The sequence below is a fragment of the Hemibagrus wyckioides genome, linkage group LG01 (assembly GCF_019097595.1).
Source record: "Hemibagrus wyckioides isolate EC202008001 linkage group LG01, SWU_Hwy_1.0, whole genome shotgun sequence".
NCBI classification, from domain to species: Eukaryota; Metazoa; Chordata; class Actinopteri; order Siluriformes; family Bagridae; genus Hemibagrus; species Hemibagrus wyckioides.
In genome coordinates this window covers 15912145-15930600 of record NC_080710.1, presented here as the reverse complement: position 1 = coordinate 15930600, position 18456 = coordinate 15912145, and the positions used below count along the sequence as shown (strand labels likewise).

The 18456-nt window shown below is 41.8% G+C and overlaps 1 protein-coding gene across 3 annotated transcripts in view; it reads left to right on the top strand.

Moving 5' to 3' along the window:
• Positions 1-18456, top strand: part of dpyda.1 (dihydropyrimidine dehydrogenase a, tandem duplicate 1) — a 126840-nt gene extending 108384 nt beyond the window's left edge. For all 3 annotated transcript variants that reach the window (XM_058402963.1, XM_058402872.1, XM_058403054.1), the window contains 5 exons: positions 372-514; positions 6893-7072; positions 15716-15862; positions 15995-16135; positions 17170-18456. In XM_058402963.1, coding sequence (XP_058258946.1) covers positions 372-514; positions 6893-7072; positions 15716-15862; positions 15995-16135; positions 17170-17340 — 782 coding nt within the window. In that variant the 3' untranslated portion in view covers positions 17341-18456. The remainder of the gene's footprint in view (positions 1-371; positions 515-6892; positions 7073-15715; positions 15863-15994; positions 16136-17169) is intronic.

The following is an 18456-nucleotide window of genomic DNA, read 5'->3' as shown; positions in this document are numbered from 1 at the left end:
AGCTAACTGTGGTTAAATCTAATGTGATAAACGACTCCATCTGTCACCGGTTTTAATTCATTCAGGACACCGAGACCCAAGTAAATAAATAAAGGTTGTAACATTAGAAGGTGCAGCACTCCCCAGAGCTCTTACACTGATATGAAATATCTGTGTAGGGGTTTGTGAAAGAGAAAAAAAGGAGAGAGTGACAGATATGATTATGATTAATGTTAATCAGAAAGATCATTTTGTTCCTAGATGAGGTAACCTACTGCTTGACCGTTTCATCCAAGTTAGACACTTAATCAGATAATTCAATTTTGTGAATGAAATATGAATTTGTTTATCTGTTATCTCTTTTTTTTTTATTTTTATTTGCATGCATTCAGGCAATGCCATTCGTCCCATTGCCTTGCGTGCGGTGTCGGCTATAGCCCAGGCACTCCCTGGTTTTCCTATCTTGGCCACTGGGGGCATCGACTCTGCTGAGTCTGGCCTACAGTTCCTCCATGCCGGCGCCTCAGTACTGCAGGTAATCTTGCTCTCCATATTTACTGTATTTAGCTCGTAAATTTGCTCAAATCCGGTTTTAAATAGCCCCACAAGATTCCAAATATAATTTACATGTTAATTTAGGTCTACACTGCTTTTTTATTATAATCCAGCTAAGAATATTCGGGAAATGTATCTCTTTTATGCAGACAACGATTTCATTGGAAAATTTGGAGTTAAATGAATATTTCTAAACATTAAATGCCAAAGGAAGATTGGAAAGTGTTTTCAAACTCTCCGTATCCTCAGTGGGTTGTGTCTAGGGAGTAATCAGTTAGAGAATCTGCATGCAAATTGAATCAATGTGAATAAATGCATGCACTATTTTTAAAATCTGATTTAATGTTTCAGTAATGCCTCTCTGTCACCAACCTGTTAAGTCTCAACACTTGGGATCTGAGAGGCTTTTTTGCAATTCATCCAGAGACTCATCTTTTGAATTAATAAGAAAATTTAATTAAAGAATAAAAAATGGGCTCTTGATCGAATCATAATGCCTTCAATTACAAATTCACTGCCATGAAAAGCTTTAATTTGTATTTCATCTTGCAAAATATAGCTTTCTTTCTTTTTTGACCGATTTTTGTTTGTCAGTGATGAAAGCAAATATATTCTTGTTTAAGTTTTTAGACTGGGGATTAGTGATGTGAATTCTGGGTTGGATTAGGATGTAACTTGGAAGTCTGCAGTTTGTTTAGAAGATGTGGCACTCATTCAGCGATGCCTCAAAGGCTCACGGCTTTGTGAAATTGCTACTGCAAAATAACCAACACAGACAGCAGTAGCCTTTTATCATAGCCAAAGTCTAAAGCATTACTTTTGATGGTAAAATAGCCCACTGCCTTGGTTCGCTGCAGTGTTTTATCCTGGAGGAATCTTTCACAAAATGATATTATTTTCCCTACATGCCTTTGGAATACTACATAAATAGTAAGCAAGACATTTATTGAAAAATAGCAGAACATGAATACAGTGTAATTGTATATGATACAATCAGGAAGTCTTGTAATCTGAATTGAAGGAACATAGGAGGCTTGAATGGGAGAATCAGTGTTTTTTTTTTTTTTGTACAGTAACTACTCACTGTTCACTGTCTGTTTCAGTGTTAGAGACACTCTTTAGAGACACTCTGCTATTGTCTGTAAGTAGTGATTGACGCTACGCTACATCAAACATATTCTTCTTAGAACAAACAATATAATGAAGTCCATTCATATCCTGTATTGATTTCTACGAAGATCAAAAAGGGTTTTTTTTCCCCCACACTGTTTATTGAAAACCTGCTCTCTGGTCATACATTTGAGGCAGCTGTTCACCGAGACTCATTCTGATGATCATTCTCTTCCATTGTACACAAGATGTTTTTGCTGCCCGTCTACCCCTGTATGCAGGTAGAATAAATGCTAGACATCTTTCAATCAATAATCTTTAGATGATTCTTTACCTTAAACACTGCCATAAGCCTGTAGAGAATTTTTTATAGAGGTATCTTGACAAAAGGTGTGTTTCTGCACTGCCTTTTCTATTAAATATTCATTCATTTATTGGAAAGAAGACAAGTCAACCAAGTACAAACATCGCAGAACTATTGTAAAGGATATTCTTATATTCTTCTTTAATAATAGCAACTCATTTTGATATGTTCTCCTGTCTTAATGAGATTGAAGGCAGCAGTAAGAGCAAAATGTCAGCGTTGTTGCTGGAAAGCCTTTTGGGGCAGTGGAGCAGTATTTCACTAATGACTGAATCAGTTTAATCTTAATGAGCCACACTGCAATATCTCTCCATTTCAGTGCATGTAAACAGCTGTGAGTTGCAATAAAGGAGCCATCATCAGGTAGCAAAAATGACTTGTAGCCCAGAAAACATTCATTTTTTAATTCAGTTTGAAATGGCTAAGTGTCTCTGTAGAGAAGAAAAGATCAGAGAGGACAAAGCAAGCTTTTAACAAGCAGCATGTTCCACGGTTAAGATATTGATTGAAGAAGCACTACAAGCAGTGTTTCTGTAGAGGAAAACAAAGGGAAAAGGTTATGCTCTCTCTTCAATTCACAAAATCTAGGTAATGTGGGTGGGGGTGGGGGGCCTTACTGGATTTTGGTGACAAAAGAAAGTAAGGAAAGTTCTGCCTTCACTAGCATTTCAAATGTATTCATCTCTGTGCACTTCTGATGTCCAATTGTGGCACCACACAGCCAGCATCTTTTACCTGCGAAGCAATATAAAATAACAGTGGCTAATATCCTCTGGCATATTGGACATAATGCTCTAATCAAAAGGACAAGAGCTTCATGCATAGTCATTTTAACATTTGGACGCCAAACTGAATTAATCTCTGTCTCTTTTGGGAAGATGGTGTTCTGCTAAATGCCAGAATTTTATCACTGGAAATAAAAGAGCTGACAAAGAGAGAGCATGTGGAGGGATCTAAAAGCATCTGAGATCTCAGAAGGAGTTGAAATCAATGCCCAGCCACAGTTTTCAGAGTGGATAAAAAGGACCTGCTGCCTCAATTGCTTGGAAACCTCTTAGAAATTCTCACTTTGATTTATTTCAGGAGTCAGCTGCATTAGGATTAAATGCTCTGTAGCAGGGCATCACGTCTTTGATGTTCACAACCAAATGAGGAGCACTAATGGACATATTTTTGCACTCAGTTCAACAAGGCTCAGAGTTCACAGGTCTGGCCTTGAGAAGATCACAAACTGTCCTGTTTGTCGTAATTAATGAATTCGTTTGTACTAATTCATGCATTTTTATGCACAGTTCTTTCAACGAGGTTGCAGTGCTTTTAACAGGCTGCTGCTGTATCTTTTGGAAATACTCGATTTGATCAGTTTAAAATATTAAAACGTTCACAAAAAATTGATTTACAGAAAATAGATTTTAAATCTAATCAAATCCAAACTACATTAATCAGTCAAATGTCATTTGCAGTGTTGGAAAACCCTCTTTTGCCATCTGCACCTGTGAAGAGTGTGACTCATTCACTTCTGTTGTAATTATAGGCATGATGAAATTATATATTTGACATCGTATTTGTTTGCATGAAATTGCAGTGAGACACGATTAGATTTCATTATTTATGGGTGTATTTTCTTTCTGTGTTATGTTGTGTTGTGCTGTTTCTGTGTTGTGCTGTGCTGTGCTGTGCTGTGCTGTGCTGTGCTGAGCTGAGCTGTGTTGTGCTGTGCTGTGCTGTGCTGTGTTGTGCTGTGCTGAGCTGTGTTGTGCTGTGCTGTGTTGTGCTAAGCTGTGTTGTGCTGAGCTGTGCTGTGCTGTGCTGTGATGTGATGTGCTGTGCTGTGCTGAGCTGTGCTGTGTTGTGCTGTGCTGTGTTGTGTTGTGATGTGCTGAGCTGTGCTGTGCTGTGCTGTGATGTGCTGTGCTGTGCTGTGCTGTGATGTGCTGTGCTGAGCTGTGCTGTGCTGTGCTGTGATGTGCTGAGCTGTGCTGTGCTGTGCTGTGATGTGCTGTGCTGAGCTGTTTTGTGCTATGCATTGTTGTGTTGTGCTGTGCTGTGTTGTGCTGTGCTGTAATGTGTTGTGCTGTGCTGTGCTGTGATGTGCTATGATGTGATGTGATGTGCTGTGTTGTGCTGTGCTGAGCTGTTTTGTGCTATGCTTTGTTGTGTTGTGCTGTGCTGTAATGTGTTGTGCTGTGATGTGCTGTGCTGTGATGTGATGTGCTGTGCTAAGCTGTAATGTGCTGTGCTGTGCTGTGATGTGATGTGCTGTGCTAAGCTGTAATGTGCTGTGCTGTGATGTGCTGTGCTGTGCTGTGCTGTGCTAAGCTGTGCTGTGCTGTGCTGTGCTGTGATGTGATGTGCTGTGCTATGATGTGATGTGATGTGATGTGCTGTGTTGTGCTGTGATGTGCTGTGCTATGATGTGATGTGCTGTGTTGTGTTGTGCTGTGATGTGCTGTGCTATGATGTGATGTGATGTGATGTGCTGTGTTGAGCTGTTTTGTGCTATGCTTTGTTGTGTTGTGCTGTGCTGTGCTAAGCTGTGTTGTGCTGTGCTGTAATGTGCTGTGTTGTGCTGTGCTGTAATGTGCTGTGCTGTGCTGTGCTGTGCTGTGCTGTGATGTGATGTGATGTGCTGTGCTAAGCTGTGCTAAGCTGTGTTGTGCTGTGCTGTGATGTGATGTGCTGTGATGTGCTGTGTTGTGCTGTGATGTGCTGTGCTGTGCTGTGTTGTGCTGTGCTGTGTTGTGCTGTGCTGTGCTGTGTTGTGCTGTGCTGTGCTGTGTTGTGCTGTGCTGTGCTGTGCTGTGCTGTGTTGTGCTGTGCTGTGCTGTGCTGTGCTGTGTTGTGCTGTGATGTGATGTGATGTGATGTGCTGTGTTGTGCTGTGCTGAGCTGTTTTGTGCTATGCTTTGTTGTGTTGTGCTGTGCTGTGTTGTGCTGTGCTGTAATGTGTTGTGCTGTGATGTGCTATGATGTGATGTGATGTGCTTTGTTGTGCTGTGCTGAGCTGTTTTGTGCTATGCTCTGTTGTGTTGTGCTGTGCTGTGCTTTGATGTGCTGTGTTGTGTTGTGTTGTGCTGTGATGTGCTGTGTTGTGCTGTGCTGTGCTGTGACGTGACGTGACGTGCTGTGCTGTGCTGTGCTGTGATGTGCTGTGTTGTGTTGTGCTGTGTTGTGGTGTGCTGTGCTGTGCTGTGCTGTGCTGTGTTGTGCTGTGACGTGACGTGCTGTGCTGTGCTGTGCTGTGCTGTGATGTGCTGTGATGTGATGTGATGTGATGTGATGTGCTGTGCTGTGCTGTGCTGTGATGTGCTGTGCTGTGCTGTGCTGTGATGTGCTGTGCTGTGCTGTGATGTGCTGTGCTGTGCTGTGCTGTGCTGGTGTGTGTTGTGCTGTGATGTGCTGTGCTGAGCTGTGATGTGATGTGCTGTGGTGTGCTGGTGTGTGTTGTGCTGTGATGTGCTGTGCTGTGCTGGTGTGTGTTGTGCTGTGCTGTGCTGTGCTGTGTTGTGCTGTGATGTGCTGTGCTGTGCTGTGCTGTGATGTGCTGTGCTGTGCTGTGATGTGATGTGTTGTGCTGTGCTGTGATGTGCTGTGCTGTGCTGTGCTGTGATGTGTTGTGCTGTGCTGTGCTGTGATGTGCTGGTGTGTGCTGTGATGTGCTGTGATGTGCTGTGCTGGTGTGTGTTGTGCTGTGCTGTGATGTGATGTGATGTGCTGTGCTGTGCTGTGCTGTGCTGTGCTGTGATGTGCTGTGCTGTGCTGTGATGTGATGTGATGTGATGTGCTGTGATGTGTTGTGTTGTGCTGTGATGTGCTGTGCTGTGTTGTGCTGTGATGTGCTGTGATATGCTGTGCTGTGATGTGCTGTGCTGGTGTGTGTAGTGCTGTGCTGTATTGTGCTACGTTGTATAGTTGTGTGCTGTGTTGATGTATATAATGTTGTGTTGTGCTGTGTTGGTGTGTGTAGTATTGTGTTGTGTTGTGTTGTGTTGGTGTGTGTTGTGTTGAGAGACATATGGTTGGTGCAGTAGACCAGAGTAACAAGTTTTATGCAAATCAAAATCCTAACAAAAAAAATCCTGTATCCTCAAGCCATACATGGGCAGCTGGAATAAATGGCTCCATTATCTCAGCATGTGCCATTCTGACTGAGATTTAATTTTTAAATACACTATTCACACAGCATGGCCATGGTTGCATTCCAAAGAATCTGGAGGATTTGGGAAATCTCAGATAAGAAATAGGAGGGAGGAGTCAGAGAGGTGTATAAGTCAGGAGTCAGTTGTGAACATTTTTTGTGTAGCTGTGAGTTAATCCTGTGGAAGGTAGCGCTTAGCCGTCACAAGCTGATGTCAGATCGCTGATAGTTTAGGGAGATAAGCATGTGTTATCTGTTGCTTTACCACTTCCTGTGGCTGCCATCTGAAGTGGCACAGACATGGACACAAAGGCCCAGGTTCTGCTCCCTCATGCAAATTACCTTCACTAAGCCCAGAGTATAAGAGCCAATCGAAGGAGGTTAAAATGAGCAATAGTATACCTGATTAGTTTCTTAAGCTGAGTTTTATCAGACTCACCTTTTCACACAAGTATAAGGGAAGCATTTAATAGCTTTCTATAATGCTAATCTTTAGAATCTCAGGATGTTTCCTGCTTCTACCTGTTATTTTTGGTCCATCAGTCTTAGTTTATATGTGTCTGTGTGTTTGTGTGAGTCTGTGTGTGTTTGTGTTTTCATATCTTGATTGAGAACATTAACACAGGGTATTGAATTATCTGACAGTTTTTACATTTTTTGTAAAACATTTTTTTACTGCATTCAGAATTATGTCAGTGGACTAAGGATAGTAAGGTGTGTGTGTGTGTGTGTGTATGTATGTCTAGGTTTGCAGTGCTGTGCAGAATCAGGATTTCACAGTGATAGAGGACTACTGTGTGGGACTGAAAGCTCTGCTCTATCTAAAGAGCATTGAGGAGCTGCAGGGCTGGGATGGTCAGTCTCCCCCCACTGTCCGCCACCAGAAAGGCAAACCTGTGCCCACTATGCAAGAGCTGCTTGAAAAGGTAAGTGACTAATGGCCATTTTAAAACCCTCTGCTCCTGCCCATTATCCCCACTCTAGCCTTTACACCTGTTTTACCATTCTCTCTGCATTATTCTCTTTTATTATAGGCCTTTGACTGGCCATTAGTAGTAACACCAGTAATTCCAGAGCAGACAGTCAAGGTACTCATTAATGCAACGTTGGCATTATAGCTGTGGACTTGCATCTATCCATTTATGTTACTTTGTTATTACAGGGCAGAAATTCGCATAATTGCAGTGCTGTCCAAAGCACAAAGTGGCCACTTCCATGGTAAAGATATTTTATTTAGCAGCAGAGGAGTTAGGGAATTGATGGAGAGCAGAGGTCAGTTTTTATGGTGCTGTATTACAGTACATCTGTGGAAAAAAAAGAAGGAAGCCTTTCAGGGAAAATTACCATAATCTTAAACTAATGAAGCGCAGGTCACAGCTTGTCAGCTAATAAAAGCAATAATAGCAGTGAAGAACCACAAATGTCAAGAGCTATTGGGAAGGGGCACAGTTTGCTATGAGATCTAATCTAAAATCTGAAATACAAAAAAGAGTTTTCTTTGAGTTGCAGGAAAAATAATTGGTTTACTTTTAAGGATGCAAGTGCCCCCCTCTCCTTTTTTCCCTTTTAACTCAACATTTACATAACAATAGCATCACAATAAGTGAGTATCTGAAAATGAGATTGGACAAAAGCACCCTTTCCACACATCCATTGGGTTGTATTTTGCATGTTCATTCTACCTTGGGTAATCTACCTTATTATTTGCCGACCAAGAAATACTAGGCAACATGGAAATGAGGAAAACTTCAGTAAACTCTTTTGAAAACAGCACATTAGAGACCTTTATCAGATCACAGCATTCCTGCTAATATACCAGCGCAGGGACAGCTTTGAAGCCTGCATGCTTTCAAATGCACCAGTAGCGCCTTCACAGTCTCTGACGGCAGGACATCTCACCAAGGCGACGTGCAATAGTTTAAATGCTAATGCCAGACGAGTGGCAGAGAATGAGGAAATAAATGAGCAGGAAGCAGGCAACATCAGAGGAGTGATAAGTCTAAGTCATTTTCATGCCAAACAGGGCATTTGTGCCAGAGTTGTTGGCACGCTGACAACAATAGCGATGTGGCACTGTGTGAGCAGAGGGAGTGGCGTTTCAGATCGAGGCAGCTTGTAGAAACATCAGCACAGACACAGCTTCAGGCAGCAGATGACTGAATCCACTCATATGCCTTGGAGAACAGCTGCACACAGGAGGGAAAAGCCGCTCAGACCCTGACAGGGTCACTGTGAGGAGCAGGCCATAGGCGGACTTTATGTGAGATCTGTCCTAGGTATGCCTGTGAGTTCCTATAGCACCACAATATACTTCTGCTATTATAAACCAGAGCCAGTGAACGGCCACCTGGGGTCATGTCATTGGCCTTTAAGATGCCATTTTTCATTATTCCAGTTGCTTCTTTTTGTGAAGGATAAAAAAGAGACACATGCTTGAGGTTGTCTTTAAGTCCAGATTATATAGAGCAGATGTTGTGAAATAGGCTGAGGGGCTTGAGATATTGCCTGTCAGCTCCTGTCCTCTATCAGCCCCTGCTGAAGCCCTGACTGTGGCTGTGATTGACAGCTCACCTGTGTGAAAGTTTGCACGGACTGAGAGAGGAAAGTATCTGCACAGACATACTTCATCTACAGCACCAGACAGGAAAGACAAAAAAATTGACTGTGTCAAACAAAAGCTAGAAGTTGAGAGGGCGGGAAGGACATTTCCACTTTAAGTGCACATGGTGGAGGAGAGGAGCTGGAGAATAAGTGAGCTGGCGAGAGAATATGAGGCAGGCTAGCAGGAAAAGGCAGTCTGATAGCTCTATAACTCAAGCTATGAAACGAGAGAGCGAGAGGCTGAGTGCATGTCACTGTCATGGCAATTCACAGGAATGGCAGTTGATAAAGGGGAGCCTAAAGCAGAGCTCAGCTAAAGACATATTTTCTCTCTCTTTGTTTAATGTAGGCAGTCAGAGTGCTGTCTCAAGCGGGCAGACTCTGTGGCGAATGCTGCTGCTAGCTCAAGGGATGAGCAGAATATCTTTGATGTATAAGTAAGCTATTCCATTTGGGGTTTTCACACACAGTGGGCTAGCAGTAATGCAGCATGTCCAATAAAAAGCAGCAGATTTGAGCTCATTGTATTGTATGTGTAGCAAAAGGGTTCTTGTAGTAGGAACTGTAGGCTACATTCTTGTTCTGACATGAAGCACGTGGCTGTTGCTCGAGTACTGCTATCTCCTAAAGACTGGGAGGCCAGGAAAGTAGGTTCCTGCTGGCTTTAAAAGAGCACCGCAGCTCGCCAGTGTATGAGAACATGGAGGAACCGACATTGCCCCAAAGTCCTGCCTGCAACTATACCCCACCCCAGCGCTGCTGTCCAAACGCTCCAAACACAGGAAGGGAGAATGGGCGTGCTGAGAGGCAGCCAGCAGGTGGGGGCATGGAGGCTCTTTAATAGCAGTTTGGCTGGCTGTGTGGTGCCATGCTGCCTGGCAGGCATGTGGTGGTAATGAAGCCTTCAGCCAGCCTGCTTTCCCCGCCTCAGTCAGCAGCCACAGCTTGGCCCTCATGCTTTGTTAGGAATGGAGTAGCTGGAGCAGATGGAGTGTGTGTGTGTGTGTGTGTGTGTGAGAGAGAGAGAGATTGTGATAGTGTATCCAAAGTTATGTATATGTAGTAATATGTGTAAAAGAAGCTGGTTATTGTGTTTATGCATATTATTATACAGTATGTGTATTTTGTTTTTCAAATAAACTTTTTAGAATCTTTAAAAAAAAAAATCTATACTTCGTATTAACTTTTTATGTCCAAATGTTTGGGTTTTTTTTTACTAAAGACAGGTGAGAACAACAATATGCACTCACTGCACACCTGCTGTACTTATTCATGCAATTATCTAATCAGGCAATCGTGAAGCAGCAGTGCAATGCGTAAAATCATGCAGATAAGGGCCTGTAACTTTGGGTACTATTCACATCAACCAACAGAATGGAGGAAAAGTGATCTCAGTGATTTTGACCAGGGCATGATTGTTGATGTCAGACAGGCTGGTTTGAGTATTTCTATAACATCTGATCTCCTGGGATTTTCACTCACAACACTCTCTAAAGTAAAAAGAGACAATAAAGAAATAACATCCAGTGAGCAGTAGTTCTGCAGTTGAAAACACCTTGTTGATGAAAAAGGTCAATGGAGAAATTGGTGGACTGGTTGGAGCTGACTGAAAGGCTAAAGTAACTCAGATAATCACTCTGTACAATCATGGTGAGCAGACTTGTAATGTGGATATCAGAATACACAACATGTTAAACCTTGAGTTGGATGAGCTACAACAACAGAAGTCCACGTCAAGTTCCACTTCTGTCGGCCAAGAACAGAAAGTTGAGGCCATTGTGGGCACAAACTCATCTAAACTGGACAGTTGAAGACTAGAAAAACATAGCCATGTCTGATGAATGTTGATTGCGGTTGAGACACACAGATGGTAGGATCAGAATTTGGTATCAACAGCATGAATTCATGGACCCAACCAGCCTCGTTACACCAGACCCAACTGGATTCATGAACATGACAATGAAATCCAACAGAACATCTTTGGGATGTTGTTCTTATCATGAACGTGCACCTGAAAAATCTACTTGATGCTTAAGGCATGTAAACATGAACCAGAATCTCAAAGGAATGTTTCCAACCTACCCAGTATCAATGTGGTGTTTAAAAAGTGTTCAGTGAGTGTATAGTGTTTAAGTAAGACATTAGGTAACCACTGGTGACCTATTATCTACAAAACTGTACTGGGGGAATGATACACCAATGATCTATGAGATATTCCCACAGTTGATGTTTTGTTGTTGTTGTTGTTGTTGTTGATGATGATGGAGAGCACTGTCTAACACATTGGTGCAATATCTCCACCAGTTGTCCAACTGGATTAAGATCTGGTGATTGTGAAGGCCATAACATATATTTACATTATTTTTATATTTATTACTAGGTTCACTAAGCTCTCATGCTCTGTAAATACTGAAATTGTACACATTTTGTTAAGTGAAATAAGTTTTTCTCACACATTATCTTCCTGCACAAAGAGCAGTAAGTCGAGTGCCACAGTTTCACAGCATCTCAGTGATGTAGATGTTTTGGGCAGCAAATACACTGGGAAAAAATGCTTTTGGAGGGCAATATTAAACATATAAATATGATGTTGTGAAATAATTAACCTTTGAAGCCTTGGGGAGGACACAAAAAATATCTTTATTTTATTTGTGTGCTCACAGAAGCTCAGAGGTGAGAATACCTCTCTAGAAGAGAATGTTATGGCACATTAATTATTACAGTAAAATTATGAACTATGCTTATTACGGGTGCTGGAAGCATAACAGAATGCGTTTGCATTTCTTTAGATGGAGCACAAATGTGGTGACATTATACCCACAGTTTATAAGAAAACAAGAAAAAAAATGTGCAACCACAAAGGCATGAACTGCACACAGGTGATTTCAGCAAACTGGGCTGTGCAGATGGCCCTGCATCTGTCCTTGTGGAACTTTCCTTGTGTAAATACTGCCATAACCTTTGAACTTTAAATACATCCAATGAGTATTTACTATATAAATAAATTTGTCAGGAAAATGTATGGCTTTTTTATCCTGTATTGCTTTAAACAGCAGCGCCTCTTTTCCTGTAAGGACCTACATTTGTTATATTATTATGGGCCGTGAAACAGAGACACAACTTTCAAACCCATAATCCAACGTCCCATCTTTTAATCCAAAAGCCCAATTAAGATTATTTTATGTGATCTATGGAATCATTAGTGTATGAAGCTGTGAGTAGGCAAGGAAGGCCTGTAGAAAACTGTTTAGAGAATTGCTTTAGTGCAAATGAGATGGGAAAAGAGTCAGCAAGCCTCTGTCCTATTAGCCAGGCCACAGTGAAGATGTACAGTTATTGTCATCGGTGTGAGCCTACTGGATGGGATTTGCCTGCACATATCAGGCCCCAGAGACAAGGCTGTTGGTGCTGGGCTGGATGAGAACCCAGTACTGTTAGCGGATCAGCCTGTATAGAGAAGAACTAACGGTGCATTGCATGCTATATTATAGAAAGAAAAAAAAACGTTGATTATAACGTAAAGCTGACTATTTATTTTCCCTTCCATTCAGTTGGCCTCATCCATAAGGCCAACGTGTGTTTTGCTGGATTTATATTTCACAAATTACCTTTTGTGTGTAGGGCTACAAATGATGACTATTAGGACAGTTTAGGGGAGATTATTAAGTCACGGCTGAATTGAATTGTAATTTAATAGTGGGTTTGTGTAATGCAGGGGATTTGAGAGGTGAAACAGGTTGCCCCACTTCTCCTCCAGTACTAATTTCCTGTCTGCTAAATGGCACTTTGCACTGACAGTTATTCATGTCAAGCAGCAAACCTCTCTCATTTATTATCACAGATGCACCCAATTGGTTAGTTGTTGTCTTCGCTACCTCACACCTTAGATTTACAAGTTTGTTTGGGAGGAGTGCAGTGCAAAGAAAAAAACACAAAGACAATTCAAACTGATGACAGTGTGTGTGTGTGTGTGTGTGTATGTCTATGCATGTGCGTGTTGGGAAAACATGGCATCCAATTAGGAGAGTCTGCGTGGTAGCTGAAGGCATGGGCTTGGCAGACAGGGTATTCCATACCACCCAGTACCTTTCATTAAAGCAGACACAGCTCACCGGCTCAGGCAACTTTTAAACAGAGGCTGCTGAATTATTACACAACAAATAGGGGCTATCATGCAGAACATGAGGAAAGCAGGGAGAGGCTGCTGTGTCTTAATGAGCCAAAGTGAGTGTCTTCCTACTTTGTGCCATGCCTACTACTGAGTTTGACTAGTCTGATGTCTCGCTGGGAATTCCTCCCCTCTCTTTCTGTCTCTCTCTCTCTGTAGTTTCTGCTGATAGGCCTTTGAGCTTAATATACTTTTTCATGTCCTGTAATGGTTGCAGGCAGAGGACAGGTGGGGAAGACAAAGGAATATGGGTGAATTCAGAAATTGTGTTGACTGGTTGAATTAATTAGGACTGAACACTAGAAATCCAAGTTTCATGATTAATTATTGTTTTACTCTGACATGATTATGCTTCAGGGTCGTTTAGGATTCTCTTTCTTATACTTATAACTGGATATTTAATATACTCTTTTGTAACTTCTATCACAGCATCCTCACCCAGTATAAAGGTATGTACATTGTTTAATACAGTATGTGACTTACTAGTGCTTAGGAAAATGGATTTGGATTTTAAAATAGATGCAGTGAGATTTGGTGTTCTACCATGAAAAATATTTGCCAATAATAAATTATTACATTGCCATATAACATCTGGAGTTAGACTCTAAACTCTAAAATCTCAGTTTCTCTGACTCTAAACTGAGATTTTATTTTATTACGTTATCCTCTTTCATGCCTGGTGAAATGTTACCATATTCCCCTTTTCCCCCAAGCTGAAATTCTGTGTGCTTCTCTGTACTAAAAGGAGCTTAAACCCAAAACATTTAACAAGGATGACTAATCTTTAACAATGCATTAAGGATTTCTGCCAATTAAATATTTAAATAATACTGACACTGAAATAGCCTTTGTTATTTTTTTTTTATTATTATTTTTTTTTTTTTCAAGTAGAACAAGGGGCATTTCAGCTGTGTGGCTTCAGTTAATGCCCTCATTAGGAGCTGTAGTAACTCACTGTGCCAACTCTGTATTTGTCCAGGCTTATGATGACTCGTTTGCTTTATTGGTGACAGGGCTTTCTGGATCGCAGTTTTAGAGGATTTTTCAACAAGGAAGCATCTGCAAATGCAGAAAAAACAACCTGTATTCATAACCACGTGTGTTTCAACTAGTTGGCCTGTCCTGCTGTGCCCTCCCACCAGGAAGGATGAAATGAAATAGAAGTGCTCGGCCTGGTGCGTGTGATTGCGTTTTTTACACAAGTACAGCATCGCGTTCCTGCTGCCGCGGCTGCTTGCCCCTTACACCCACTATTTTCATGAAGCTTAGGCCAACTCCCAACCTCAGCAGGCTGAAGACAAACTGCCAGCCAGCCGACCCGTAATTCCTCTCGCCTCCGTCCTGGGCAGCAGCATGTGGAAACAGTCATGAATATATGGTAATCTGGGGGAATCGCGAAGAGCAGGTATATCTGCACGTAAGCACGCGCTGGAAGACGCAGTGCTGCAGTGAAATCTGTCGGCTGCTCTTCAGCTCTGGGTTCCTGCCGATGAGCAGCTGTGTGTGACGATAATGGGGTGACTGGGTGAAGCTCACGTCAAATTACCTCACCATGAATCGCACAAGATAGAGAGTGGATCGGGAAGAGGGGCTATAGAGGGAGTTAGGGAGGAGAGAATTGGATGAGGGAAAAGCCAGATTGAAAGAGAAGGCATTAATTTCACATTTGCATGGATTCCATTACTGTTGATCTTATTAGGCATGAGGCAGCAGTGCTGTGATCAGTCTTGTAGGTTGTGGGGGGGGGGGGGGTGGCATGGCATTGAGCATACACTGATGTAGGATAAAACTGAATCTCACTCTTATGCTTTCTCTCTTCTCACAAATAAATGTGTTATTTTGTCTGTAAGTATAGCGGCTCCTGTGAATATTAGACACCTAGTACTTGAAGAAAAAGACAGTTTTGTTGTATGTACTTTATGCAGTACTGGCTCTCAGGTGAAAATGATTCTCTTCCACAGCTCTGCATGATAATGAACACCTGTATAAGAGAGTATGATAAGTGCATATAGTTGCAGTGTTTCTTATCTGATCACCTCTTTGGAATAACATTGAGTGCAATAGCCTGCAGACACCACTTTGCATGAGCAGGGAATCCCTTCTCTTCTCAGCTCAGAAATATCTTAACTCTGGATGGCAAATGAATATTTTTGCGAATATATTGCATGATTTTACAGTACAGGGCTTCTAAAAGATAGAACTGCACTAAACTGAGGAGATTACCTAGCATGACCAGTAAGAATATTCATTTTCCCTTTTTATGCACAAACAGTTTGTAGATATAATAGAGATAATATTTGATATTTATGGTTTTTTTAGCATTAACATGTATTCCCTGTGTACAGTATACAAGTGCTTTTTAGACTCATCCCTACATGCAGTGAAATGAGTAATGCCAGATCTTTAAATCATTATATTGACCAAAGGATCTTGTTGATATTCAGCGAAGAAAATCTGTAGCAGCTCCTCAAAAAAAAAAAAAAAAAAAAAAAAAGGAGCGCCGGGGCTTTAATGTAGTCAGGCCAGTCGGCTTTGAGCTTTTATTCACTTCTCTTCAGTGTTTATTTTTCTCTGATGCACTAATGAGGGAAGCAGCATTGATGCTTTAGTTCACTAAAGCCCAGTGACGTTATACACACCCTGGATTAATGTAAGATAAAGAGAGATATTTAAATAAGATTCAAAATGTATAGCAGAAACTAAAACATACTGTGCTGAATACTGTAGATGAGGAGAACTGGGTTTGTTTTTACTGTGGATTTGTGGATGCTGGGTTTTAAGCTATGTTTCACCTTTCCAGAAATTGCCAAATTTTGGCCCATATCTTGAGGAGAGGAAGCTGGCCATAGCAAACTACAAAGAGAAGCTAACCGATCTTAAAGACAACACACCTCCTTCCGGTGGCTCAAGAATTAACACCCCTAAGAAACCTGTGCCAGCTGTTAAAGTAAGATTTTATTTACACCTCTCAAGCCATGATCTCTTGGTATTGCTGTTGAATGACAAGGCATTACGGTGTAAAACTGAAGGTTTAAGGACCTTATGTATTGGATTGCACTTATTTGTCCTCTGCGGTCAGGATGTGATAGCCCGAGCTCTGAAGCACATTGGAGCATACCAGGAGCTGAACAACCAGGAGCAAGTGCAGGCTCTCATAGATGAAGAGATGTGCATCAACTGTGGAAAGTGTTACATGACCTGCAACGACTCTGGATACCAGGTGCTTGCATCCATCTACCAGCCCACACACACACATGCACACACACACTTGTACTCACTCTCACAAAAACACACACTGCCTGAATGACTGTACCAACACAAACCCACAGCCCAGAGCATCTGGCCATAACCTTTTCCCTTTTCACCCCTATCTGGCTCAAGCTTTCAGGTTTTTTTGTTGTTTTCTTCCCCCACCACGGCTACATAGCCGCTAGCTGCAGAGAGAGATCATTACCCTGCTTCTGCTCTTGCATTTCAGCAACCGATACAGAGATGATTCTGGCCAGCTCGAAATTTTGCATTTAACATTCAGCTTGATGCTGAAACAAACAATTAAAAAGTGGGTGATGAGCTTCTCAGGCCCACTCACCAGAGCCTAAAAGCACCTCATTATCTAGCCTTGTTTTCTAAGCAAAGCCACTGATGCATATGAGCATCTCTGCCTTGACTCATAGAGGAACACAGGATGGGACAGCTGTGACAGTTTTATTAAAGTATTTGTCTCGGCTTTCTCCTGCTTTCTGTTGCTAAATAAATGTCTCCTACAATTTATCATAAGGGTATTGATGAAGTAGTGAGCCAGTTTTATCAATGCAGTAATTGTTCATCGTGACACTCATTGTCAGTGAATGGATCTCTGAGAGGGATTACATGTTATTAATGGTTTCTAATAAAGAGGGGCGTTTATCAGCATAATGTGTCAGGATCAAATAGGTGGCTCAGCATTAAGTGCAAAAATATCGCATTGAAGCAAGAACTGTATTCCACAGATCATTGAAAAAGGCTCTCGTGTTTTCAATTTCAGTCATCGCATACACTGTTTTAGAAAACATGTGCACTAGATTTCATGAAGATCCTGTAATGTGACAGAGCTCATCAAGGATATGAAGGGTTGTAGTTCTGTCTGGCTGTGTTGAACATATGGAAGTGCATGTGTTGTTAAATGTCCATTGGTTACTCCACGGCACCCCATGCTGGGGGTATAATGATTCTAATCTAATCGTGTGTGTGTGTGCTCCCCTTTATCTCTGGCAGGCCATTACATTTGACCCTGAGACCCATTTGCCTGTGGTTCAGGACAGCTGCACCGGCTGCACTCTCTGCTTCAGCGTCTGTCCCATCATCGACTGCATCCAAATGGTTACCAGGACAACGCCCTACGTGCCAAAGAGAGGCCTCCCTCAAGCCATCATGCCTGTATGCTGAATGAAAGAAGAGAAGGAGACAGGAAAGAAAGAGAGAGAGAGAGAGAGAGAGAGAGAGAGAGAGAGAGGAACGAGAGCAAGAGGGAAAGAAAGAGTGAGGAAGAATAACGGAAAAAAATCACCAAATGTCTACATCAGAGCATTGATTTCAGTACATAATTGCAGGGTGAAAAATGACCTTTGTTGTAAAGGAGGGGGGAGCAAATAATTAGTTTTGAGAAATAATTGCATTATATTCTGAAGCCAATTATCCAGAAATAATCGCACAGGCAAAAATACTTGCGTTATTTCAAAACAATAGCGGGGCAACGTGTTGTGGAGTTCATTCGCTCCTCTTTGTCAGGGCTGTGCTAATGAGAATGAAGAGGGACGATTCAAATAATGGATGTTCATGATGATGCAGGGAGCCCATGCCACCACTGCATGCTGTGTCTCCCAGCAAGACATAGTGACAGTGCATCCTGTAAGCTCACTGGTCAAATGAGACATCATTTAAAACATCAGGGAAAGCATCAGATATACAAGTGGTTGTAATAACAACGGACAAATATTGAATAATATTGTTTTGTGAACATTTCTAACGTATATAACAACTTGTTTGATTGTCATCTTGTTTACAGACCATGTGCATATGTTCAAACAAGCGCAGTTCCTTTTGAAGCTTTGATTAGTAAGTGGTTATTCTGAGAGCCGGCTTGCTCGTGTTATACTGCGAACGCCATGTAGAAAGGTCAGCGTTGACTGGTTCCAGATCATTAGATATGAAGACTAGCTGTGATTCATTCTAGACCCTAAAGGTCAGCTCTGACCACTTCTATCTCAATAAATCCACACTGCTCCGGGTTGTGTGCCTTCATGCAACTGTTCCATGTCAGCACTACAAAATGTTACTGCACAGGAACAGGATGTGTCACTGAGCTGTCACAAGGAAGGGCTGTGAGAGTTATTTCATTTATTTATCCTGTTGCACACAGTGACACAGTATTTCAGATGATCTCTATTCCACAAGCGGGTAAAGTAGAATGTGACGACTGAAATTTGACGAGTAATTAAATTAATTTTGTCACCCCATGTTTAACTGTATCTAACACGAATAAAAAAGAAGCATTTATCACAA